Source organism: Nannobrachium achirus (genome assembly GCF_963921795.1).
Source record: "Nannobrachium achirus genome assembly, chromosome: 11".
NCBI classification, from domain to species: domain Eukaryota; kingdom Metazoa; phylum Chordata; class Actinopteri; order Myctophiformes; family Myctophidae; genus Nannobrachium; species Nannobrachium achirus.
In genome coordinates, this window is record NC_137820.1 from 57481017 (window position 1) to 57507471 (window position 26455).

Here is a 26455-nt window from a genome sequence, read left to right on the forward strand (position 1 = left end):
ACATCTACACAAATATACTTTTTTACTCCACATATATATCGTCTTTGTCGGGTGAAAACCTTGTATGTCCAAAACCGTGTATTTATCATTTTAAAAATGATTTAAACTAGTGAAAACAGCCCATCTACAAGCACACAACGCCTCGCGGTGCGAGGCGTTGTGTGCTTGTAGATCTGCCGTTTTCACTACTTTTGTCCGACGGCCTTGTATGATGAAGCAGGGCCTTACTTTGCGAAAGAACATACACATTTCGAAACTTGGAGATTCGAGGTTTCCACCCACAGCGACGATATTACTGTATATATTATTTTAAAAAAATATATACCGGTATATTGTATATATGTTTTTACATTCTATTCATAATGTTTACTTTTACTTAGTGTATATTTTATAATTTTACTCAAGTAAAATTCTGTATCTAGGCCTTTTAGTTGTAGCACATCATTTCTACGTTGTAGTATTTTGTACTTCTTCCACCACCGTCAATATTTGTAAGGTTACGAGACTTTGCAACACTCACTGGCCTCAAGATTATATTTAGCAGCCTAATTCCTTGGATATGAAACCATCCAAAACAAACAAGCTGCTTTCTGGCATCAGAGCCGTGCATGCATACTTTCCAATCTGATAAACAACAAAAAGGAAAAACAAGAGAGAGTCTGGGCTCTTTCTTGGCAACGTCCGCAGCGTTATTGGTAAATCGAGGAAAGTTCCGCCACTTGCGGCCTTGACAGCTCTGTATTTTCTTATTGTTCTACTTAATCCCTGTGTAAGTGTGTCTTGTGGCTAGTGGACTGGACAAGAGAGGAACGGTAAAGAGCTTGCAGTCACGACCTCTAATCACCACTGCTCTAATGGCTTCCATGTGCTTCACTCGCTAACAACACCTGGCAGCCATCTTGGCTCTGAAGGGGATTGAAGGAGAATGTCCCTGTTTACTGGGTGCAAATGAACAAGCCAGCTACATTAAACGCTGCATCTCCTTTAACGGCCTCCTCGGTGTGTATGTGGGGGAGAGACGGCGACAAAACCAAAAGTCCAAACTGCACCCTAACAGCAGTATACTTACTGTTAGAACAACGCTTTTCAAATGTTCTCAATTCAAAATGTTGTGTGCCAGGGACACGCAGAAGAGAAGATTTATGTAAAAGAAACCAAATAAAAACGTAAAAACTAACCTTTGTTGACTATGACTAAATAATGTTGACAACAAATAATGTTGACAACAAAAACTAAACTATGTTAGGGAGGGACTAGTGGACAAGAAATCCAGTAGGACTAACACAAGCCATATTATGCTTGGCTGCGCGTAGGTGTCAACACTGCTGTGACCTTGTAGATCTGCTATTTTTAGAATAGCCTAATATGAAATAACGTTACAGTTTTGATACTACATGAATTCATTTTCCTGGGGACCCCCTGGAGCCCAGCTCTTCAAGGACCCCTGGGGGTCTCCGGAGCCCACTTTGAGAATGTTTACAGTTTAGTTCTTTAGTGAATCTCGTTTATCAATGAGTCCGACGGCATAACATCCATTGCCCAAAGATAATATTACACTTGACTTTGGTAAAGGGGAATACTATACAGTACTTATTTTCAGTGATGAATATCACCGAACGCTGTGCAAATATTTTATAATTCACAATGGGAGATTTGGCCTGCATTTGTGGACATAATCCATTTTCTCCCATAGCCACGAATAAATGAAAATAAAGTAATTATCGTGTGATAAATGCAGTCACACCATGTGGTAGTGAAGCAGTGGAAGTGATTGTGAGAAGCTGGACTCCACTATAATATAAAACAACAAGCTTTGGGCAACAGTTGTCCCTTGTGGCCACTATCCTAGGAAAAACAAACATGAACTCCTAAATGGAGGGACATTCCCTTCTAATAGTTTAGGATTGTATTAACCACATGAACCTTAGCGTCCCTATTCTGGGCATGTCATAATAAGCCAAAGTCGAGTTTCAAATAAACATAGTAGACAAACATTCAGTGACAATATTAGGGGAAAATAGCATCTGCTATTTCGCTATTTCAAAAAAAGTTGTTAAGCAGTCAACACAATAAGAAATACCATAGTACCCAAACATGAGGGCACGGCAAGGCAAATACTTTTGCTCATGCGTTGCAACGATTCAAATCCTGCCAACGCAAAGAAAATACACATCAAATGTTACTTTTATAGAAATAATGGATTTCTAAGGCCCTTTGAGGCAGCATGACATAATCCTCCAGACCCTGAAAAGCATTTCATCAAAAAAAAAAAAAAAAGAAAAAAAAAAAAACATATAAAGAAGACGGAGAGGAACAACCGCCAAAAACAAATAACCCCCAAAAAATGTTCAAGTTTCATTAGGGTGATAAATCACTTTGGCAAATGCCCCATGTATGACATGGTCTTGTAGCTGGACAGGCTACACACTGCAGTAAAACATCACAGATGCCTAGTACACACCCATTCATCTATCCACTGTACAAATATACCTTCACACTACTATTCCAACTGAAAAGGTGTTTTGTCAGGGAGCCATTAGAGATTTGTATTAACAATAACAGACAATCTTCAAAGCTCACAATGCGTCGTCAATGCGACGAGCTTGAAGACAGGCTATTTTTCAAATGATGTTAATGCTCTATTAACCCATTCAGGCACATTTTAAAGTAAAGCCAATTAAACATGTTGGTGAGAGCGACTGACTGTCCAGTTGGGCCCGCATTACAGTATGTCCCTATCAAGATGGGAGACGAAGGAGAGGAGTTCCCCCACTCACTAGCACTCTCTTTCCTAAACAATTGGCACAATTTGTAAAATGATTATGTTTAGGTATTATCGTTCTACAGCTACAGTAGGCCAATATTATGTTCTTGCGGTTGTACAAAGAGTACAGCCAACCAGTTGAAGAAATGATCGATTGAGCCTTTGCTTTTATGAAATATAACCATTACAGTTTTATGGAAGATGCTTTTGAATATGTATTCATTCTACTGTTAGTTTAACCACTTCAAATAGTCTTTAATCTTAAATAATGAAACACTGCTTAATAATTAAACAGTGCTTAACCACTAGCACCCATCTTTTATATCGGCTATTTTCAGTGCGCGACATGCTACCGAATGGCTGAAATCAGTCGTGGTGGCGACGGCAAACTCGAATCCATGCGTGTCTCTCAGAGGAGATGGGCAGGAGAAACATTGTTTCTCATACTAGGGCTAGAGCCCAGATCCCATATAGGGAGAAATCAATTTAGGGAAATCAACTGGCTACCTGTAGAATCCAGGGTTACCATGTCAAGACTGACCATGATTCATAAAATTAAATATGGAGAGGTCCCTGAATATCTAAAGAGATGTTTTACGCGAGTAAGTGATGTGCACACGCACTTCACCAGAGCTAGCATAGCAAACATGAGCCACCCAACTTTTAAAGGGAAAGCAGGTAAGGGTTCTTTTACCTACCTAGGAGCCACACAGTGGAACAAACTAGAAGCAAATGTTAAATTGACAACCAATGTAAGGGTTTTTAAACAGACGATAAAAGCAGGTCTTTTAGAAAGGGTACCACTATAGTCTAAGGAAGACAAGGGAGTATGGGTTTATGTTTTTATTATTTGTTTGTACTGTATACGTATGTCTGTACTGTAATTTGTTTTGTTTTTAGACTTATTAACTGTTAATTGTATGAGGACCTCAGCGGAAATAAGTCTTGCGACTTTTCTGCACAATCCTCGATTTGCTGTATTGCTGTATTGTATTTACTACTTTTCAAATAAAATCAAATGAAATCAAATCAAATGTCAGAGAAGAAGGTTTCTGTTTTACCGTCCACAGTGCCTGAGGGCTCCTCCAGGAAGAAGGCCACGTCCTTCTTCTCTCCGGTGTCGTCGATGTGGTCGTATGTGATGGTGGGGATGGACAGGGTTCTCTCCTGGGACGGGACGCCCGTGGAGCCGTTCCCTCGGGACGGCTTCAGTCTCCTCTTCACTCCCTTTTTCTGCGGGAGGGGAAAACGCGGAAAATTACCCCGTTGATATGCCATTAACGTTACATCAAAATTGGCACTCAAGATATTAAAATAAATGGAAAATACCTTGTTTATCGTCATTAACTTACACTACACTAAACCACTTTCAACCTTGGAGTTCCTATTTTGGGCATATTTATAGGCTAAAAACTTTCAAAAAGATTCCCCTAAATTGCATTTTATACTCGCAAGGTATGAAATCCTATTATTCCAACGGTCATACTTTACGTCTGATGCCAAGTGTCTCACATCAAAGGTGGCAGTCTGGCATATATCTAAATAATCACTACATGTCACGCCTTGTGAGCTTGTGGATCTGCCACCCTCCATGTGAGAGACAATGCCACAACCAATAGTAAATCAGGCTTCAGTCATTAACAGTACTAAAGTGACACACAGCCAGCCTCAAACAGAGTGCATCTCATTAACTACAAATGGCTAGGATTAACAAGCTAGCCTACTCAGAGCTATATTACACTCACAGCTCATGCAACGACATGAAAAATTATGTCCTACAAATTTCAGTCATTTCTTTTCTTTATTACTGTACTATATATATCGGCAGAAACCTTTCAACTTTTTGTGTTTTTTCGTAAATTAATACCCTAGATGGTCATACTAAAGCGCCATACAAAGGCATCAAAAGTCGATCCGCTACTTTTGCCATTTTTGCTTTTGAATCCTGAAAAGTAACAGTTTTAGATATAATATGAATAGTTATCATCATCAAATCATAATTATCATGTTATCGTGATATTATCCAGACCTATGGTGAGGTTTTGGTATCATGGTTAGTACACGCCTATGAAATACCATGCGGCCGTTATGTTTCTGGTAGGCCTATACTTTACATAACGACGAACCAATATGTCATAAATATGTCCTTTTAAACCATGACCAGTGTTGTAACACCACAGCACTGTCTGGCTGGCTGAGGACAACTGTGTAATCTCACTAGGTTTAAGTGAGGTCAGAACTCTGTGCGTGCGTGCGTGCGTGTGTGTGTATGTGTACGAGTTCCTGGAGGACCTAAACGGTCGTGCGGGGCGGGCCAGCCGGCCCCACACCAACGTAATGGACATGGCCTTTATAGAAACTCAATTATTTGGGCTCAGTGGATCAGACTCACTGGCAACCGACAAGTGGACCACAGTTCAGTTCAGCCCCAAATACCAGCAGCAACTGAATGACTCATTAGGAGAGAACCACAGAGAGCAGGGAGAGAATGGGCGAGGGACAGTGGGGGGGGGGGGGGGGGGGAGACAGAGAGAGAGAGACAGAGAGAGAGAGAGAGAGAGAGAGAATGAGTGAGAGACAGTGGGGGGGGGGGGGGGGAGAGACAGAGAGAGAGAGAGAGACAGAGAGAGAGACTGTGTAAGATTTATAGTTCGCCGCGCACAACGTCTCATATGCCGAAGACAGCAGATCTACAAGCTCAGATCTGACGTCTTCTGTGTTCAACTCCGTCATATGGCGAAGTATAAATTAGGCATTATTAGAGACAGAGAAACAGAGAGAGAGAGTGCGAATGAGGGGGGAATGGGGAAGAGAGAGAGAGAGGGAGAGAGAGAGAGAGAATAAAGAGTGTGAATGAGTGTGTGGGGGGAGAGAGAGAGAGAGAGAGAGGAATAAAAGTCACAGAAAAGCACAGAAAGTCACATGCCTCCACACAACAGAAAGGAGCGGAAGCAAGCCCTCCTCGCTCTCCTCCAATATAGAGTGGGTTCAATGCTAAACAAAGATTTTTTTGTTGTTGTTCCGCTAGACAAAGGTTTACTCCCATGAGAAAGGCGGCAGTGACATCATCTCAACTGACTGAGGCTTTGTCCTGGCGGGACAAAGGCCCCGAGTCATCCCGATGGAGTCAGGGCCTGCCCCGCACCGCACTGCACCGCCCGGGGGGGAAACTACACCATGAGAGAGAGAGAGAGTGTGTGTGTGTGTGTGTGTGTGTGTGTGTGTGTGTGTGTGTGTGTGTGTGTGTGTGTGTGTGTGTGTGTGTGTGCATTACTATACTTGTGAGGAGGGCAAAACGTTCCCACACAAGGCCCACAAGCGTATATCGTCACTGTCGGACAGTAACCTTGTATCTCCAAGTTTCAAATTTGTACGTTATTTTTTTCGTAAATTTGAGCCCATACTGTACAAGACTGTCGCACAAAACTAGTGAAAATAGCAGATCTACAAGCACACAACACCTCGCATCGCTATTTTCACTATTTAAAATCATTTTTTTAAATGATAAATACAAAACGACATACAAGGTTTCCACCCCGGAACAACAATGAGAATTTCAGGAATAGACATTTCCCTGGTCACAAGAGAAATGGTTGTTTTATGGTAAAACATAAGAAATGTGTTCTTTTTTTGGGGTGAGGTAGGCTTACAATTAAGATTCAAGTTGTGGTTTCTGGATCAATCAAGAAATGTCGTGGAAATCTGCATCAATCAGCAAATGATGGGGCAATAGGAGTCGGAGACAATATTCTAGATGGTGATGGTTATGCTTTATGTAATGTACATAAAGCTGTACAACGAGACACATAACGGACGCTTGAAAAGGTCTCCCTTCCTAACTTAGACTTACGGAACCATTGCTGTATTGACTTTGACCTCTAAGGAAAATTGCTGTATTGACTTTGACCTCTAAGGACCTTCCAGGAAGAGTGCTCATGTGCGCCTTGCGGTGACACGCTTCCTAGTTTCTTCTTTTTTTCGCACTGATTTTTGACACTGCACTATTAGGTTGTTAGTGTTGCTAGTTTCTGAGTATTTTTGCTTTGTTTAACATTGACAGTGAGATACTTGTTTGCACTAACTAGCATTGACTGCTATGGTCTCTTTTGCAAGACACTTTATGTATATATTCTTATATATTATTCGCCCCCTCTATTGATGCACCTTCTCTTATTGGTACTGTACTGCTCTTGTCTTTGTTTTGTTTTTTTTCCCTCTTATCTATCTTTCTTACGTCTCTGTAACTTTGTAAATAACTGTATACTGCTGTACTACTACTGGACAACAAAATTTCCCCCTTGGGATAATAAAGGTATCTATCTATCTATCTATCTACATGATCATGGGGGAGAAGTACGATAACACGCAGGGCGGTTGTTCGGGTAGTTCTGCCAAGAGGCACAGGTCTCAAACCATAGTTATACTGTGGCTGCTTCAAGGACAAGCTGGACCATAACAAGACAGACTGTACAGCAACAAAACAACAGCTATCAGGCCTAGTGGAGAAATGTAGGGCCCTATTTTTGTCAGTAAAGAAGTTTAGGGATAAGGGGTAGTAAGGGCATCAAGGAAAATAGGGCTCTTAGGCCCTTACAAGCTATCAAATATGATAATGTATTCTAAGTGATGGTAAAATGATGGTAAAATATAATGGTTAGATCTAAGCAAACACGAATATATTGTAATGGATCATTCTTCTTCATTAGAGTTTGATGTTCGAGGTCGGGCACTAGAAATACCAATCGTGTATTTAGAGGTCAAGTTTAGGGGTGTTGTGTCTCATTGAAACTAAAATGCTCATGTCCTCACAAATATAGCAATGCAAGTGTGTGGGTGTGTGTGTGTGTGTGTGTGTGTGTGTGTGTGTGTGTGTGTGTGTGTGTGTGTGTGTGTGTGTGTGTGTGTGTGTGTGACTGTGTGTGACTGTGTGTGAGGGTGGGAACTTAACGTACTCTTTTATGCTCTATGGCCTAGGCGCAACACACAGCTAATGTTTGTGGTGAAAGGTGAACCACACAGGCAGACAATGCAGTGTGGGCCAGACCTATGCTCCAACATCCAGCATCGCAGTCACAAGTTGTCTTTCTTTCCTTTTCTTCCTGACAACAGTCTATTGACACGTCCTTTGAGAACCCACACCAGGGCGGTGCAGAGCGGCATCCACAAGCCCAATATCGCCGCTGCCGGGCAGAAAACTCTCAACTCCATGTTCTAATATTTTGTGAGTGTGTATTCTTTTTCTTTCTTTTTTTTGTACATTAAAACCCATTTAGGCCTAAAATTTGTGGATGCTTTAACCTGTGAAAAATAGCAGATATACAAGCTCACAGCGCGGCACCGAGTGCCGCGCTGCGAGCTTGTAGATCTGCTATTTTTGAAAAAGTTGTGAAAATGTGTGCAAATCTTTGAATACAGTATTTTCTGGACTATAAGGCGCACCTGACTATAAGGCGCACTGTCAATGAATGGTCTATTTTCAAACTGTTTTCATATATAAGGCGCACCTGACTATAAGGCGCACATAATAGACACTACCGTTGCGTTATGCATCCAACAGATGGAGCTGTGCTAAAGGGAATGTCAATGTCAATGAATGATCCATATATAAGGCGCACTGGACTATAAGCCGCACTGTCGTTTTTTGAGAAAATTAAAGGCTTTTAAGTGTGCCTTATAGTCCGGAAAATACGGTATATGTATTTTTAAAGCAAACGTTTGTAACTCAAATTTTGCGTCTGGGTGGTCCCTGGAACTAGATATTTGGAGATGGGGGTCGGTGGCCAAATAAATATCATTTTGGGGGTCCTTCAAATGAAAAGGTTGAGAACCACTGACATAGTAGTCTCTCAAGAACAGACTAACTGAGCTCCAGTTGAGTGAAAAGGACCTTTTCTTTGACGATGGCTGGCCAGATTGCTGACATCGTTTTTCCAAAAATCTTAGATGGATTCAAAAGACACTTATAGAATCGGGTCAAAATTCTCATTTTCACGATTTTTCAAAAATAGCAGATCTACAAGCTCGCAGCGCGGCACTCGGTGCCGCGCTGTGAGCTTGTAGATCTGCTATTTTTGTATATTTAAAGCATAAAATATTGCGTCATAATGTGTTGCAATGTGTTGCCTAAATGGGTTAACGTCCTACCTGATCATAACTACAGGGTCACACAAAAGCATCTAAAGTAGCAGATCTAAAACCAAAGTGCACCGATTCACGCCGCGTTTTGAACTGCTGCATTTTGGATTTTGAATCCTGAAAAGACTTGAACATGCAGTTATTTCCACATGTTGTTTTAGAGGATATTAAACATATTTAGTTATTGTTTGGTCTGCTTAAACGTGTCTCATCACAAGGCATATTGAAGTATTGATATATTGATGTACAGTATGATGTTTTAATTTGCAATGATCTACTATATCGATGTGCAAAAGCATATATCGTACAGTTTTGGCTTTGTATTGTATCGTATCGTGAACATAATTGATTGTACGGAAACTAAGTATTTGTGCCTTGTTTTTAATCATTTTAAGAAGGAAAATGAAAAAAAAAGTTTTAATTACTTTCCCATTCCATATACAGTAGCTACTCTTGGTCTAACGATACATTTGTGTAATCTCTGTGTTCATGTCAAGGTGCGGGTTTGTCCATATGTGTTGAAATATAATGTCCATGTATTTGCTAGAGAATCACATTGTTTACTTATCTATACTATCATTTTGCGAATGTCTGAGTGTCTGAGTGTCTGAGTGTCTGTCACAGCGTTTCTCCTCAGTGGCTGGAGCAATTGATCTGAAATCGCATCACCATAAGCATATGAACACACCTGACATAACCAGACATGCAAACAGCCCCAAGGTGAAAAAGGTGACAACTTTTTTGGTGTGAAATTGTTCGCCGTGGTGAATTTGCACGATTCTAACTGGGTAGAACAGTGACTAAAGGCTCTAACAGAGTCCAGGGTGAATAGCTATTCACTTCACCACGGTGTAGTTTTGTAGCTATCACCTAAAAATACATAACAAAGCCTAGGTGATAGCTAGAAAACTACAATGCAGTGAAGTGAATAGCTCTTCACCCTGGACTCTGATAGAGGCTTTACTCATACTCATACTGATCTATCTAGATATAATGAAGAAAATTATAAATATAATATAGCCTACAGATATAGTTATAGGAATAACCTATAATATTTAGGGACTTGTCTTTAATAGACAGGCATAGACAGAGACAATGCATGCTGTGAGCTTGTAGATCAGCTATTTTCTATCTTACTTCTTAAATAGGCCAGTGTTTTCTAAGATAATTTCTTAGATCTTTTATTTTATTTATTCGTGAATTTAGAAGGAAAAAAACCTTTCTTTATTTTAAATCATTAAATGTTATTCTTTTTGGGGGAGAATGTTTTTTGAATGTTTTTAAATGATACAAAACTAAATTTAGGAAAACAAACATTAAGGGACCCATAAAAATGTTTTCTCGACCCACAAATGGGTCCCAACCCAGTGCTTGGGAAACAGTGTTGTAAAACCACAGACGATTGTTGTATTCTCCGCTTTGAGAACTGTCTGTGACTGCCTCATTTTTCTCTCACCCTCTCTCTGCATCATCTTAACTCATTAACTGCCAAAAACGTGAATCCCTTAAAAATCCCGTTGTCCCACCCTGCCACGCCCGTGAATCCCGTGAATAAAAAAAAAAAAAAAAAAAAAAAGTTTTTTTTTTTTTTTTTAATTTTTTTTGGACCCCAAAAACGTTAGTAGGCATGATAGCGATCGCGAAATTGCTTGTTTAACCCCCATACAACCCCCATACAACTCAGGTAGCAGACCTCCAAGCTCACAACAGTGTAAAACATAATGGCTGCTATCTCATGAATGCCTGAACGGATTTCCATTCGGATTTTTTTGTTTGAAAGCTGTGAGCAATGTGGACACACGTGGTGCATTATCTAGGCATGGGTGTGCATGATCCGTGCACTATGAATTACATGGAAGTCTATGGAGACGAATGGCAGTTAAAGAGTACGAAGGTATTGTTAAATGGCAGCATATGAGTTAAAATAAATGCGAGAAATCTCTGTTCTGTCTAATAAGAGGCAGATGGAACGGGCAGATGGAACGGCATGATAGCGTTGATTAGCTCGCGTGTGGAGTTCTCCACTAACACTATGGACCAGAGCTAATTTAGCGTTAGCATGTAGCAAAACTATCGCAACACCGTTGAGGAAAATCAACAAACGTGGGCTATAATCGATGTCACGTCACCGCATTGATGCAGAATAGCGACCGCATCGCGATACAAGCGAATTAAAAAGTCCAATCCACAACTACACCACACTATCTATCAACGACGACAACCTAGCCAAGTTTATTTACTATGTGCTCCATTTGAGCTCCGCTCCGTCTGTGACTGACTGTATGCAGACTGGCTGAGCGCTCCGTCCAGCGCTGCCGGCTGCAGGCACTGGACACAGTCAAGCATGGGCGTTGACGTCACAGGCAAGAGAAAGCGAGCGCTTGATTTGTTCAAATATAAAACGACCATATCCCCCAGCCACCTTCACCACTACTGAAAAAAGCGCTCCTCTTCTCACTGCCGCTCAACGCAGCCTAGATGACATGACACCCCCCCCACCCCCCCCAAATATTTTTACATCGAATCTGAACGAATCACACAAACGATCAATTTGGATTCAAAACGGCGATTTTCGCCGAAAAGCTACACGTTTGCATGCCTGCATAACTGTGAAGCCCGTTTGTCACTTTCACAAATCGTATGCTGTATATTAGCATTTTTATGGTGTATCTACTATCTATTCTGCATCTAGCTTGAGGCACATCTATTCTGCATCTAGCATGAGGCAACATGTTTAACCAGCTCTGTGTGTGTGTGTGTGTGTGTGTGTGTGTGTGTGTGTGTGTGTGTGTGTGTGTGTGTGTGTGTGTGTGTGTGTGTGTGTGTGTGCAGGCGGGGGGGGGGGGGGGGGGGGGGGGAGACAGTATCTCTGTAGCCATTAAACGAAACGGGTTTCTTACATTGATGCTCCTACAGTACATCATGCAAGCACCAGTTAAAGTTACTTTCCATCCCTCATATACTGTGTGCACAGTGCACATCCCATAACCCACACACTGCACATCATTTTGGAGCTCATATCTTTGAACGGGTAAGGGCTAGTTTATATCCATAATAGATTTTTCCCATAAAAACATGCATTATTGACACGTTTCACACAGATTTAATTTCTTTGCTAGTTAGTTACTATATCGATTTTAAATCATTGAATCGAATCGTATCGCATCACCATGAATGAACCAATATTGTCCATGTATCGTATCGTCAACCATGCATCGTGATGTGTATCGTATCGTTGTTAAAATTGCATCGTTACACCCCTAATGATATTGCATGACAGGAGGGTGTGGAGTCCTGAGTTGGCGTTGTAAGCTTGTGGATAGTGCATGGCATTGTAAGCTGTTGTAAGCCTGTGGATAGTGCATGGCACGCTTCCACAGAAGACTCCTGACTTCTAAGTAATCCAAAATGACTGAAATCAGTCATGGCGACTGAGAACTTCAATCCGTGCAGAGTGGACCACACTCTGGCATGGCATGGTAGGATCCTCTCTTACCGATAGGGCCATTCTCCTGACACATGGTAGGATCTCTCTTACCGATAGGGCCATTCTCCTGACACATGGGCTGTCGGGGTCCGGGGTGGGGACGTCGGAGGTCATGGTGTACATCTTCCACGTTTCAGGACAACCCTCCTCCTTCTCCGCGGCGTAGCACCTCCACAGGGTCTGAGGAGCACAGGAGAAAACCCATCGAAAAGGAGGCGTCATTCACTGCCGCCGTTTGTCCTTTTTCACCCTTCGTACATATAGTGTTTCTCTTTTGTTCATATAGTAGGGCATTCACTGAATATTCGAACATCAAAGTCACTATTCGACATTGTTCACCGAAGTCGAATATTTGGTTATTTTTTTTAATAGAAATATAATTTCTTCATGGTTTATACAGCTTGGCTAAATAAGAAGTCATAAGAATGAGTTGTCAATGCCCCTGGTGGATTTGTTAATGCTCTATACTGAAGTCAAGCGTCACGTTTCGTCTCCCATGACTAATTGCCAGTGGGAAAAACAGCGTCCAGCTGGCAAACTCCATGTCATGATGGAGGAAGAGCCAGCTAATGCAACTGTCACTACTAGGCCGAAAATGTCTTGTTTTTACTGGATGAAAAAAAAAATATATATATATATATATATATATATATATATATATATATATATTTCCTGTCAAATATTCGACTATTCGAATACTTTGAGGTATTCAAATTAGAATACTAAAAATCACCTGTTTTTTAGTATTCGTGAATTCCCTATCATATAGTGTCTGTATTTGTTGATGACATGTATTATTATTGTGTTAAATCTGTTATGTTGATTAATTGAATACTTAGGAAAAGAAGTCCACAGGACTTTTTTGTGTTATCCTTTCAGCCTTAATGTCTTACTGTACCACGTCCTGTTTACATTTCGGAAGAATAAAGTATTAGTTCACAGTCAATCAAAAAACCATCCAGCGGACAGGTCGAAATGTTTGGAAAATGAATACAGCTAAAAGTTGGTAACTGGCACAGAGATTCATGATGAAACACTGAGACTTTTAATCCATAAACGGCAACACAACTAACACACGATTACAGCTCACCAATTACACCGTTACAGGGATAGTTGTGAAATAATGACTGTAGTTGTGGCAAAACAAAGGCACACCTGGACTTGTCTGGCGGCACAATCGTGTGAGTGCCTCGACACACTGTTTAGGAACCACTGGGCTACGGGTGTATTAACCCATTTAGGGTTAGGATTATTGACTGCTTTAACCATTGAAAAATAGCAGATATACAAGCTCACAGCGCGGCACCGAGTGCCGCGCTGCGAGCTTGTAGATCTGCTATTTTTGAAAAATCATGATTTTTCTTTGCAAGTCTTTGAAAATATCTATTTAAAAGCAAACATTTGTAACTCAAATATTTGCTTCTGGGGGGTCCCTGGAACAACATATTTTGAGATGGGGTCCGTGGCTAAATACCTGTAATTTTGGGGGTCCTTGACATGAAAAAGTTTGAGAACCACTGATTTAGAGGAAGGATTTAGAAGTCGGGTCAAAGATCGGGTCAAAGACATTCAAAGACTTGCACACATTTTCAAGATTTTTCAAAAATAGCAGATCTACAAGCTCGCAGCGCGGCACTCGGTGCCGCGCTGTGAGCTTGTATATCTGCTATTTTTCTAAAGTTAAAGCATACTATAATGGTTAAAGTGGTTAAAATCTAATGCGACTCGGGCACCGTTCCAGGTATTTGAGAGTTAATGGCTGCTTACCACGGTGTTTACCATACTTATGTTGTAAGCACCAGATATGAGGGCTATAAAATGAAGTAATTTCCTGGGGGTTGGACCAACCGTCACCTCACAAAACACACTCACTCACGCACACACACACACACACAGGTGCGCACGGACCCACGCATATACACGCATGCATGCATGCATACACATGCACGCAGACACAAGATGTTCTTGCTACATTGTACTACCAACCCCCATAATTACAGTGAACAGGACGGGAACAAATACTGCTTCATTTAACTGCCCGTCATGTACCTACTGTTTACAGAGTAACTATGGGACAACAACAGGTGGACTGTAAAGCACTCACTACAACTATACTGTAGTCAAAAACAAAACAAAAAAGCTATTAAATCTAGAAGCGTTTGTTGTTTTTTTCTTCTTCTAATCCGGTCATCCTCATGCGCTATACATATGAAGAGCTAAGATCGGCATAAAATCATAACACACTATTAAAAGAAATGTCTTTACAGCTTTAGCTTTTTTTTATTTGGTCTTTTTTATTTCCTCCTTACGTATGTTGTTGTTTGTTTCTCTTTAACTTACGTAAGTCAGCCAGCCTGATGAATCATGAATCAGGCTGGCCTGAAGTAGGGCTACATTACATGGCAGAAGCAAGTGGAGAGGCTAGTCTGTTTGTGAGTGTGCGTGCGCACAACACACACAAACACAATCACACTCACTCACACACACCCACCCAACACAATCAACTGCACACAATGTATTTTTGCCTCTTATATTATTTGACAATTTGGCTAACGTAGTTTGTTGATTACTTTTGATGCAGTAATGGAATGTTATCTTTTCTTTCTTTCTTGAGGTATTAAAAAGGTCTTAAAAGTCCTTCAACTGCCACTTCACTGTCATCTTGGTACCCACCCAAAATCATGCGGGGACCCCCCTGGGGCACACTGTGTGCCTCCTTAATTAAAGGAGCATGAAACCCCGCCTCTAATTTGTTTTATGGGATTTCAGAACATGAAAAGAAATCTGAAATGTAGGCGTGGTTATCTGCCGTTGTGGGGGGAGGGGGCGGAGTAATGCGTCTTCTATCAGAGAGACACAGAGCGAAGCTGTCAGCAGTGGTCACTTGTTGCTTTTCCATTTCGGAAACATTTTTTAAAACCAGCCATTGGAGGTGTAAAAAGTATAAAGATTCGGCAACTCCATGTTCTATAACCAATTAAAATGTGCAGGTATTTTACAAACAAGCTGTCTGAGCTTTTATCCATGGACAAACTTTCTCCAGCTCTGGACCACGTACGGAACCAATGAAGAATGGACGCTAGGCTAGCGCTATAGCTATTTGCTGTGTAGTGTGTGTGTGTGTGTGTGTGTGTGTGTGTGTGTGTGTGTGTGTGTGTGTGTGTGTGTGTGTCGTGACAGTGCGCGCACACACACACAACGTCCACACACGAAAACTAGCAGATCTACAAGCTCACAACTGAGCTTGTATATCTGCTATGTAGCTATGTAGCCTAGCTAACAGCCGTAGCAGCAGAAGCTTCTCATGTAAACACGTTGGTTTCGGCTCTACGGCTATTAGCTAGCTAGGCTACATACATAGCCGATATACAAGCTCACAACGCGTCGCTTTCGCGACGCGTTGTGAGCTTGTAGATCTGCTATTTTTCGTGTGTGGACGTTGTGTGTGTGTGTGCGTGCACTGTCACGACACGCACACGCACACACACACACACACACACACACACACACACACACACACACACTACACTACACTACACAGAACAAATAACACAGGCACCACACAGTGTAACTGTCTGTTGACAGCGCCTGCTCTTCTCTCTGGCTGAAACAAGCATACAGTGAAACCACGCCCCCCCCTTGATACGACTCTGTAAAACAAACGTTAATATTAATTAGATATGCCTACGTCACATTACACAATAGAACAGTGATAGCTAATATTTAATGAGTGGCGCCAAAGATTTCTTTTTGACCTAGAAACTGGAAGTACACAGAAATAGCTAGAGAGACAGCAGAAAGCTCTGAATCCCCAAGCCTATGGGCAAATTGAACCATATCACTGCTCCCTATCACAAGTGACTCATTGATATAATATATATTTATAGAAAAAGTGATTTTGCGTTTCATGGACCTTTAAACACTTTAACTTTGCTTCTGGAGGTCCCAGCTGGCACAATATCGTTATTTTTTTTAGATGGGAGTCCGCAGCCAAATACAAATAATTTTGGTGGTCCTTGACATGAGAAAGGTTGAAAACCACTGTGCTGTAGTAGGTATTTAAATTACCATTAAGACCTGGAACGCATTATTACGCATTATTACTTTAACCCATTTAGGCCTGAACACATTATTACGCAATATTTTATGCTTTAACTATTGAAAAATAGCAGATCTACAAGCTCACAGCGCGGCACCGAGTGCCGCGCTGCGAGCTTGTAGATCTGCTATTTTTGAAAAAGTCGTGAAAATGTGTGCAAATCTTTGAATATATGTATTTTCAAAGCAAACGTTTGTAACTCAAATTTTGCTTCTGGGTGGTCCCTGGAACTAAATAGTTTGAGATGCGGGTCCGTGGCCAAATAAATATCATTTTGGGGGTCCTTCACATGAAAAGGTTTGAGAACCACTGACATAGTAGTCTCTCAAGAACAGACTAACTGAGCTCCAGTTAAGTGAAAAGGACCTTTTCTTTGACGATGGCTGGCCAGATTGCTGACATGGAAACATAGGTTTTTCAAAAGAACCTTAGAAGGATTCAAAAGACACTTATAGAATCGGGTCAAAATTCTAATTTTCACGATTTTTCAAAAATAGCAGATCTACAAGCTCGCAGCGCGGCACTCGGTGCCGCGCTGTGAGCTTGTATATCTGCTATTTTTTTAATATTTAAAGCATAAAATATTGCGTCATAATGTGTTCAGGCCTAAATGGGTTAACCATTATTTTATGCTTTAACTATTTAACTATTTATGCTTTAACTATGTAGTTAAAGCATAATTTTTGAAAAATCATATATTTTTTTGCAAATCTTTGCTTCTGGGGGGTCCCTGGAACAAAATATTTTGAGATGTTGGTCCGCAGTCAAATATATATAATTCTAGGGGTCCTTGACATTAAAAACTTTGAGCACCACAGATAAAGAAAACCGTTTAGAAGACATTTTTAAGTATTTTATTTATTTATCAGGTCTTAATGAATGGGTTAAGTGTTTTAAATGAACAGTGTACATAGGATAGACTAGCAGCCGGACGACTTGCTGTTGTGGAGTAAAAAAACAACAGGCCAACTTATAAACAATTTAACTGAATGCAGCGGTGGCTTGGACCTCCACGGCCTGCAACTCAGAGTGTAGGAATGGAATTTGTTCACTTTGTACACTCTCTCGCCCGAATATAGCATTTTTGTGCCTATTTCAAGCACGCAATAACCCTGGGTAGCCCTGGTGATATACCAGTGTCTAGTCTCTTACGAGAACCACAAATTAAATTCCATAATAAACCATCCAACTATGACATTGGACACTGGCTGCAATGTGGACGTACTTTACTGCCTGCTGTTTGGGCTTTGACAACCAGCTCAGTTGTCGTGGATACTGACGACTGTGTCTGTGTTTATGAAACATAGACACCCATTTTTAGACCGCTGGGTTCTCAACGTTGGGTCACGGGACCACCAAGGACGTCTGACACTGAGAGTCAGGTCCAAACGTGTGTGCATGTGTGCGTGAATGTGTGCGTGCGTGCGTGTACCTGGATGAGGGAGGCTGCAGCAGGAATCTGTCTGTTGAAATGTTTCTGTCTTTGCTTCTGCTGCACCTTCAGGGCAAAGCCTGAGCCCAGGATACCCTGAGGAACAAAACAAACACACCTCCGTCAATCTACTGACAGTGAGCTTGTAGATTTATTTTCAGCACACAACCAAGTGTAAAAGCAGTCATTATGATGCCATCAAGGCCTGCCGAAATACATTTCAGTTGACTAAATCAACTGTAGATTTAGTCGCCTAAAATCGTATGATATTTAGTCGACTAAAATTAGACTAAAACTAATAATTTTCAGGTGAATAAATTATGACTAAAACTAAATCAAAATTTGCTGTCAAAAACAACACTGACTGAACGGTAGCATGTAGGAATTCAAACTGTGTGTTTTTATCACGGCCAAATACATATTGGTTTAGGCGTCCTTGACATGAAAAGAACCACTGTAGTGACGAAGATGAAAAAAAAAAAACTGTAAAAATCTCACTACTACATGAATTGAAATGACATTTTAAACTCTCTCTCTCGCTCTCGGAATTAAAGCAGGCATGGCTGCAAACATAATATGTATTTATGTGTTATGTTTACGGCAGGCAAGGCGAAGAAGGAGATGGCGAAGACGCTGAAGCAGGAGGCGATGGCCTTGCCGATCCACGTCTGAGGAATCTTGTCCCCGTAGCCGATGGTGGTGACGGTCACCTGAGGACACAGAGAGAACACAGGACACTCACAGAGTCAACCTCTCTCTCTCTCTCTCTCTCTCTCTCTGACTCATGATAACAGTGGTAAGCAGTGTTGATTATGACGAAAAATGTTTGTCAACTGTGTTTTTTTCACTGACGAAAACTAAACGAAAACTAAGCTGTGGTGACTAAAACTAAGATAAATACATTGACAATTTCGTCAACAAAATATAAACCAAACTAAAACTTTAGGGAGGGACTAGTGGAGAAGAGAGTCATTTTATGTGGTTGCTCTCAGGTGTTGCGTGCTGAAAATAGCCGATCTACAAGCTCACAACTGCTGCGACGCGTTGTGAGCTTGTAGATCTGCTATTTTCAGCACATAACCAAGTGTAAAATCAGTCATTACGATGCCATCAAGGCCTACCAAAATACATTTCAGTTGACTAAATCAACTGTGTATTTAGTCGCCTAAAATCTTATGATATTTAGTCGACTAAAATTCGACTACAACTAATACTTTTCAGGTGACTAAAATATGACTAAAACTAAATTACATTTTATTCAAAAGACTATCACTAAAACTGAATTTGCTGTCAAAACCAACACTGGTGGTAAGAGAATGAAACACCCTCTCAAAGCATGCATTCATGCAGTCATTTTGCAATAGCCGGCATGTCTATTTTGGGTATGTGTAAAAAAAAAAAACAATGTTCGAAAACTTTCAAAAACAGCGTAAATACCCGATCTATATGCTCACATGTCACACTGATTGATTGATTGATTGGTCGATGTGAGATGATGTACTGCTATTTTCTGAAAATATTTGAAAAATATCGTTCCCTGAAACAAAACCTTTTTCCGCGGCCAAATACACTATACACTTTAATTTGGGGGTCCTTCACATGAAGACAGTTTGAGAACCAACTGAACTGGACAACAAAAATAGCATCTTGACGTTAACGACCTCGCCAAACAAACTTGACGGCACACAGAGAATCTGGAACCGAAATACATTTTCATGAGCTTTCGTCCGTATTATTACGGCAGTTCAGAGTAGAACGGTCTCTTTATGGTTTTTAATGAACTTTGCAGTGGGTGATTAAAATTCCCCCGCCTGCCCAGCTAACAAAGCGTCCTCCCTCTCCTCGCTCCGAGGTCTCTCTTTATTGTGCCGCCCGGCCGGGGTTTTTGTTTTTAGACAATAGAGTGAAAGTTCATCAGAGCCTTTCGGCCTTGCGCTTCAATGAGTGTCTGTGATGATGACCGCCGGGGCCGCGGTGGCACGGGCGTCACAAGGGGGGGGAAAGTGGGACCAAGTTACTAGGGCCCAAGGTGGAAGGGCCTTCATTATTTTATACTTTAGCTATTGAAAAATAGCAGATATACAAGCTCACAGCGCGGCTGCAAGCTTGTAGATGTTTTTGAAAAGTAGTGAAAATGTGTGCAAATCTTTGAATATATGTATTTTTCAAGCGAACATTTGTAACTCAAATTTTGCTTCTGGGGCGGTCCCTGGAACTAAATATTTTGAGATGGGGGTCCGTGGCCAAATACATATCATTTTGGAGGTCCTTCACATGAAAAGGTTTGAGCATCACTGACATAGAAACATAAAAAAAAAAACCTTAGAAGGATTTGAAATATTTACGACTTTTCAAAAATAGCAGATCTACAAGCTCGCAGTGATTTTTCAATAGTTAAAGCACACAACAAAGCATAATAATGAGTTCCCAGCAGTCTAAATGGGTTAAACCCCCTCCCCCTATGTAGAACATTCATGAGGGGCCCGCAGTGAATCCTTGTACCCAGGGCCCAGGATTTGGTGTGACACCCCTGGGTGGTGGTGGTCCCCCTCCTCCCCCCTCTCCACGCTAATCCTCAGTGAGCATAGGAATCCACCAGGCGAGGAGAGGAGAGGAGAGGAGAGGAGAGGAGAGGAGAAATACCCCCCCACACATTTGCATGTCGTCTCTGCCGGGTGGAAAGCTCTTATGTACCAAACCAGTGATGTAAAGTAACTAAGTACATTTACTTATGTACTGTACTTTATCTAATAAAGTTAGATTATTAGTAAGTTAGAACATTATCTAATTATAGTTATTATCTAAATTATCTTAAGTAGGCCTACAATTATTTAGGTATTTGTACTTTACTTGAATATTTCCAATTTTCTGTACTTTTACTTTTACTCCACTACATCTATTTGAACACTTTAGTTTCTAGTTACTTTGTAGATTTTGATGATGATCCAAAACATTCATTATTACCCACTTCACCCCTTTATAGGCCTACTGTACATTTCAAACAGGAGTGTTATTCAAAAGCAACAAAAGTAGCAAGATCCACAAACTCGAAACACGTCGCCTCGCAGTGCGTTTCAAGACGCTGTAGTGTAATCAAAGTAGGCCGGTAATTTATAAAAAAACACAAAATGGTTAGAATATGGGAGATAAGAGGTTTCTGCCTGACAACCCCCCCCCCCCCCCTCCCATTTGCATGTACACCCACTCTGAAAGCCGAGCCAATTGTGACACATTCAGGGGTTGTACTTGGCTTACAGTGGGTGTCCGCTGTACCACCGCTAACACAAAGCAGGCCTGATGTAAGGTGAGATACTTAACCCATTTAGGCCTACGATTATTGACTGCTTTAACTACTGAAAAATAGCAGATATACAAGCTCACAGCGCGGCACCGAGTGCCGCGCTGCGAGCTTGTAGATCTGCTATTTTTGAAAAATCAAGATTTTTTTTTGCAAGTATTTGAATATATCTATTTAAAAGCGAATATTTGTAACTCAAATATTTGCTTCTGGGGGTCCCTGGAACAACATATTTTGAGATGGGGGTCCGCGGCCAAATACATGTAATTTCGGGGGTCCTTGACATGAAAAGGTTTGAGAACAACATGATTTAGAAGAAGGATTTAGAAGTCGGGTCAAAGCTCGGGTCAAAGATGTTCAAAGACTTGCACACATTTTCACGATTTTTCAAAAATAGCAGATCTACAAGCTCGCAGCGCGGCACTCGGTGCCGCGCTGTGAGCTTGTATATCTGCTATTTTTCAATAGTTAAAGCATAAAATCATGGTTAAAGTGGTTAAAATCTAACGCGACTCGGGCGCGTTCCAGGTATTTGAGAGCTTAAAAGGAGCTTTGCGGCCGCGGGAGGAGGAGCGAGGGCGGGGCGGTTCAGGGGTTGTAACGTCGAGGAGCCATGGAAGAAGAAGAAGACCGGGGGCCGATTTAATCCCTCCAGTTCCACAAATCCGATGACTAAACAATGCACACCCACACTTGAAAACACCCCCTGACATTGAAGGTTCAGGGGGTTATAGTCAAAGTGTGCGTGTGTGTGTGTGTGTGTGTGTGTGTGTGTGTGTGTGTGTGTGTGTGCGTGCGTGTGTGCGTGTGTGTGTGTGGAGGTAGCAAACCTCTTCATGTCGACACAAAGGTCAGACGCTTCTAGTCTGGAGGACTTATCGGGGTTAAGGCATGGAGTAGGTGTGCGTGTGTGTGTGCATGTGCGAGTGTGTGTGTGTGTGCGTGCGTGCACATCTTTTCTGCATGAAGGGATAGGTTGAGGAATAAATCCATCCATGTGGAAAAGCAACGTACCAGACCATTGCTGTCGGTCAAAAAGCTTTTAACTCCATATTTGTGTAGGCTAAACCAACAACCTACTGATCATAACTACAGCGCCACACGAAAGCATCGAAAGTAGCAGATCTACACGCTTGTTTTGAGCTCGTAGATCTGCTAAATTTTTGAATTTAAATCCTGAAAAGCTTTTTGGGACATAATGAGGTTTCCACCCGACACCCTGCTGTCGGGCCGAAACCTCCCAACTCCAGAATGTTCATTTTCGGAAAAATGAGCTCAAGTGGAGTTAGGAGCTTTTGACCAAAGGGCTTTTTACTACTTTCCATTGGTTCAATATTATTTTAACCAACACTCAGATGTACAGTAAAGGGTGTTCAATAGCCCTGATGTATGCCAAAAAAAATGTAAAATGGAGTCAAGAGAGGTTTTGGCCAGACAGTGACGAATAAGGCCTAAGTGGTAAAACCTCCCAAAAAGCGACGAGTTTTGATCGCGTCGATATGTTTTGGACTTCCACCTTGCAGAGATGTAATAATCCATCGGCTCTATGTGTTTGCGTTGTGAGATATACAGTACACACATGACTGAGGAAAAAATAAAATACGTCAGTTTGGTAAAAGGATAAAGACGAGAGGAGAGGGGAGAGTTATATATATGCCTCATTTATAATCTCTCGCATGGCGAAAACAGCAGATCTACAGGCCACGCGGCACGGTCATGTGACGGAGTTAACCTTCTATGTTGGGTGGAAACCAAACTGTACTGTATGTCCAAAACTGTTACTGTTACTTTTCAGGATAAAAATTCTAAAAGCGGCAAAAGCAGACGATCTACAAGCCCAAAACGCGTTTCAAGCTTGTGGATCTGTTGATTTTGATGCTTTTGTCTAACGCTGTAGTATGATCAAGTATGGCATTAATTACGAAAAAGTTAACACGCGTAGATAAGAGGTTTCTGCCCGCCAGTAACGGAAGATTTGGCATTAAGAGAGAAAGACAGAAAAACACGGAAGAAAGAGAGAGAGAGAGAGAGAGACAGAGACAGAGAGAGATTGCAGGACAAAGAGGGAAGGATATGAATCATGGCATTGGCCCGTTCTCCAGCTGTGCCCTGCACCTGCACTTCCCACCGCACGAAAACACGCAGAGGGGAAGAGAGCACGCTGTGAGAGCAATCATCATCTACCACTCACTGCAGAGCACACACACACACACGCACGCACGCACGCGCACACACACACACACACACACACACACACACACACACACACACACACACACACACACACACACACACACACACACACACACACACACACACACACACACACACACACACACACACACACACACACACACACACACACACACACACACAAACTACAAAGACACACACACGTATATACACGCATGCATCCATGCGTGCACAGACGCATGGACGCACGCAGAAACCACAAACACAAACGAATATAGGAAATTCTTGTGTCACCAACAAGCACACATGGAAATATTTCAGTCGTTGTTGTCAGGCAAAAACCTCTTATCTCCACCATTCAAACGTATTGTTTTTTTTTGTTTTTGTTTTTTGTAATTTAACGCCCCTAGGTGATCATACAACAGCAGGCGTGTCCAAACCTTTTTCAAAGGGGGCCACATTAGACAATATTAAAACACCCAAGGGCCGACTACATCTCCTGACAAAATGTACTTTCAGTCTGACCATAACAAAGTCACAGTAAATATGCATCGCAATTACAATATTTTATTTAACTATCTTCATCATATTTAATATCCATGGTCTTTCGTCTGGTGTGTGCTCTGAACAAAACACGAATAACTCACATTACCAAATGGAAGCCTTTTGTCACACAAAAGCACCAAAAGCAGCAGATCCGCAAGCTCCAAGTGCTGTGCCAAGCACTGCGTTTTGAGCTTGTAGATCTGCTAATTCTACTATTTCTTCATTTGAATCCTGAGAAGTAAACAGTTTTGGGCACATGGGGTATCCAACCGACAGGGACGAAGTGCATGCTGTGCATGGCTGCACGCACGCACGCACGCACGCACGCTTTCAAATGCAGATACACAAACACACTTCCAAAACACAGATACACACACAACTCCCACACACACCACAGAACCAGCCCTGTTTGCCACAGCTTATTGTGACTCTCAAGTCGCGGGTCTCTCCAAAAACAAAAAAGCTACAAATCCCCCAAAACCGCGTGATTCTTTTCTCCTCATTGTGCGGTACGACACACAACACAAATAACAGCTTTTCTTCACCTCGTCCATAGAGAGTGGCGGTTGAAGGAGCGCCCGCGTGACCTCTCTAACCCTCGTTACAAAAAAAAGGTAGCAATCCCCCACAATTAAAAGTTTTTAATTAAGGGAACTGACACTTTATACTGGCACTCTCTAAAAAAGAAAAAAGAAGAAAAAAAGCCTTTTGAGCCAAAAGGGCCCAGAGGTGAATAAAGGTTTATTAGCCGTGCTTTGTGGTCGGCGCTGATCCCCTGCACAAGGCTGCCATAGGTTTCTCATTACCACACGCCTTCAATTCAAACTGTTTAATTAACTGTTCTGGAAACCCGAGCCCGGGACGCCACGCAGGGACAACGCACACACATAAACACATGTGCACACACACACACATGCACACACACACACAACGCATCGCTGCTGCTGTTGCCGCGGCAGAAACCTCTTATCTCCATTTTTTTTCCCGTAAATTAAAACCATACTTGATCACACCACAGCGTCGCATAAAAAGTAGCAGATTCCGCAAGCTCGAAACTTGTTTTGAGCTTGTACTTGTAGTTCTGCTACTTTTTGCAGAAGTTACAGTTTTTTTTGGACATGAGAGGTTTCCACCCGTCGGGAGACAACATGCAATGAGGCGCCTGGGTCTCTGTGTAGGAACTGTTGCACCAAAACGTTGCATATTTACAACACTAGAAGCTCGGCCGCGGCCGAGCGTCTAGTCGGCGCCCTGGCCAACTCGGGAACGATATAAATAGGGGATGAATGCCCCGCCCTTTAATGCAAACCCCATTATACCTGTTGTCATAGGATCTGTTTTGACCATCTGTTTGCGTGTGTCCATTTATGCCCATATATGGGGATATCTATCTGTCTACGTCCATTTTATGTCCATATATGGAGATCTCTGTAGGACCCGTTTTGACCATCGGTTTGCCTGTGTCCATTTATGCCCATATATGGAGTTATCTGTCTGTCTGCGTCCATTTTATGCCCATATATGGAGATCTCTGTAGGACCTGTATTGACCATCTGTTTGCCTGTGTCCATTTAGGGGGTCATTACATGAGGTCGATTTTTTTGTAGACGATAGTTTTTACTATTGATTCGGCCATTTTGACACACGGAGACGCGGTTTCATGACCCTAACCGATACTTTTCCGAATTCGGCTCTGAAAGTGCATTTCTGCGGTTTCGCATCAGTTTCGCAACGGTGTAATATCGGAATTCGGCCGTGAGGGAGAGTGCGATGATGTCATAGCACCCCCTCCTCTGCTCCCCTTCCCCTGCTGCATATAAGTGTCAGTCTGTCAGACTAACCGAAAATGTATTATTATTATTTGTGTTGTTGTAGGCCTAATTAAAACCCAGAAAATAGCCCAGTGATCTATTAGCACAAACCTCATTTGAAAAATGTCAGGAGTAGTCTATATGAAAGCCTTTTAAAAATGTCTAATTACGCACAAGTCGTCGCACCTGGGCTGGTACCCTAGCTGGCCTGTCGGAGTTGCAACAGCTCTCCTCTCCGCAAAGTTAAATTAAACCATTAGGCTATGGTATTCCATTCTAAGCAAAGCTATGATTAATGACTATTTTGCGTCCCCCTTTTTCAACTTCTCACCAAAAAATACTGGATTAATTCTTCATGCACCGCGCCACATCACAGACGCAGCGGACTTCAGGTAATGAGTGAGTTATTGTAATATGCTGAGTCTTGCTGACAGACAGACAGACAGACAGACACAGACAGACAGACAGACAGACAGACAGACAGACAGACAGACAGACAGACAGACAGACAGACAGACAGACAGAATAAACATAACTGTCCAGTCAGTCAGAGACCATCACAAAAACTTCCTCCATATCCTCGCTCCCTCTCCTCCAGTCAAAGAAATCATGTCGCTTTTTCTCTCCAGTGCGTCTAGCCTCCTCTTAAGGCATGCATGTTGCTTCCAAACTAGGCAATTTACTTAAAGC

General features: G+C 41.8%; 1 protein-coding gene across 1 annotated transcript in view; it reads right to left on the reverse strand.

Moving 5' to 3' along the window:
* The window catches only part of kcnq1.2 (potassium voltage-gated channel, KQT-like subfamily, member 1.2), a gene marked incomplete at its 5' end in the record, with an annotated part of 482784 nt that overhangs the window by 388490 nt on the left and 67839 nt on the right, over positions 1–26455 (reverse strand). The window contains 4 exons of the mRNA XM_080737216.1: positions 3826–3997; positions 12438–12566; positions 17918–18013; positions 18517–18627. Of these exons, the coding sequence (XP_080593342.1) occupies positions 3826–3997; positions 12438–12566; positions 17918–18013; positions 18517–18627 (508 nt within the window). The remainder of the gene's footprint in view (positions 1–3825; positions 3998–12437; positions 12567–17917; positions 18014–18516; positions 18628–26455) is intronic.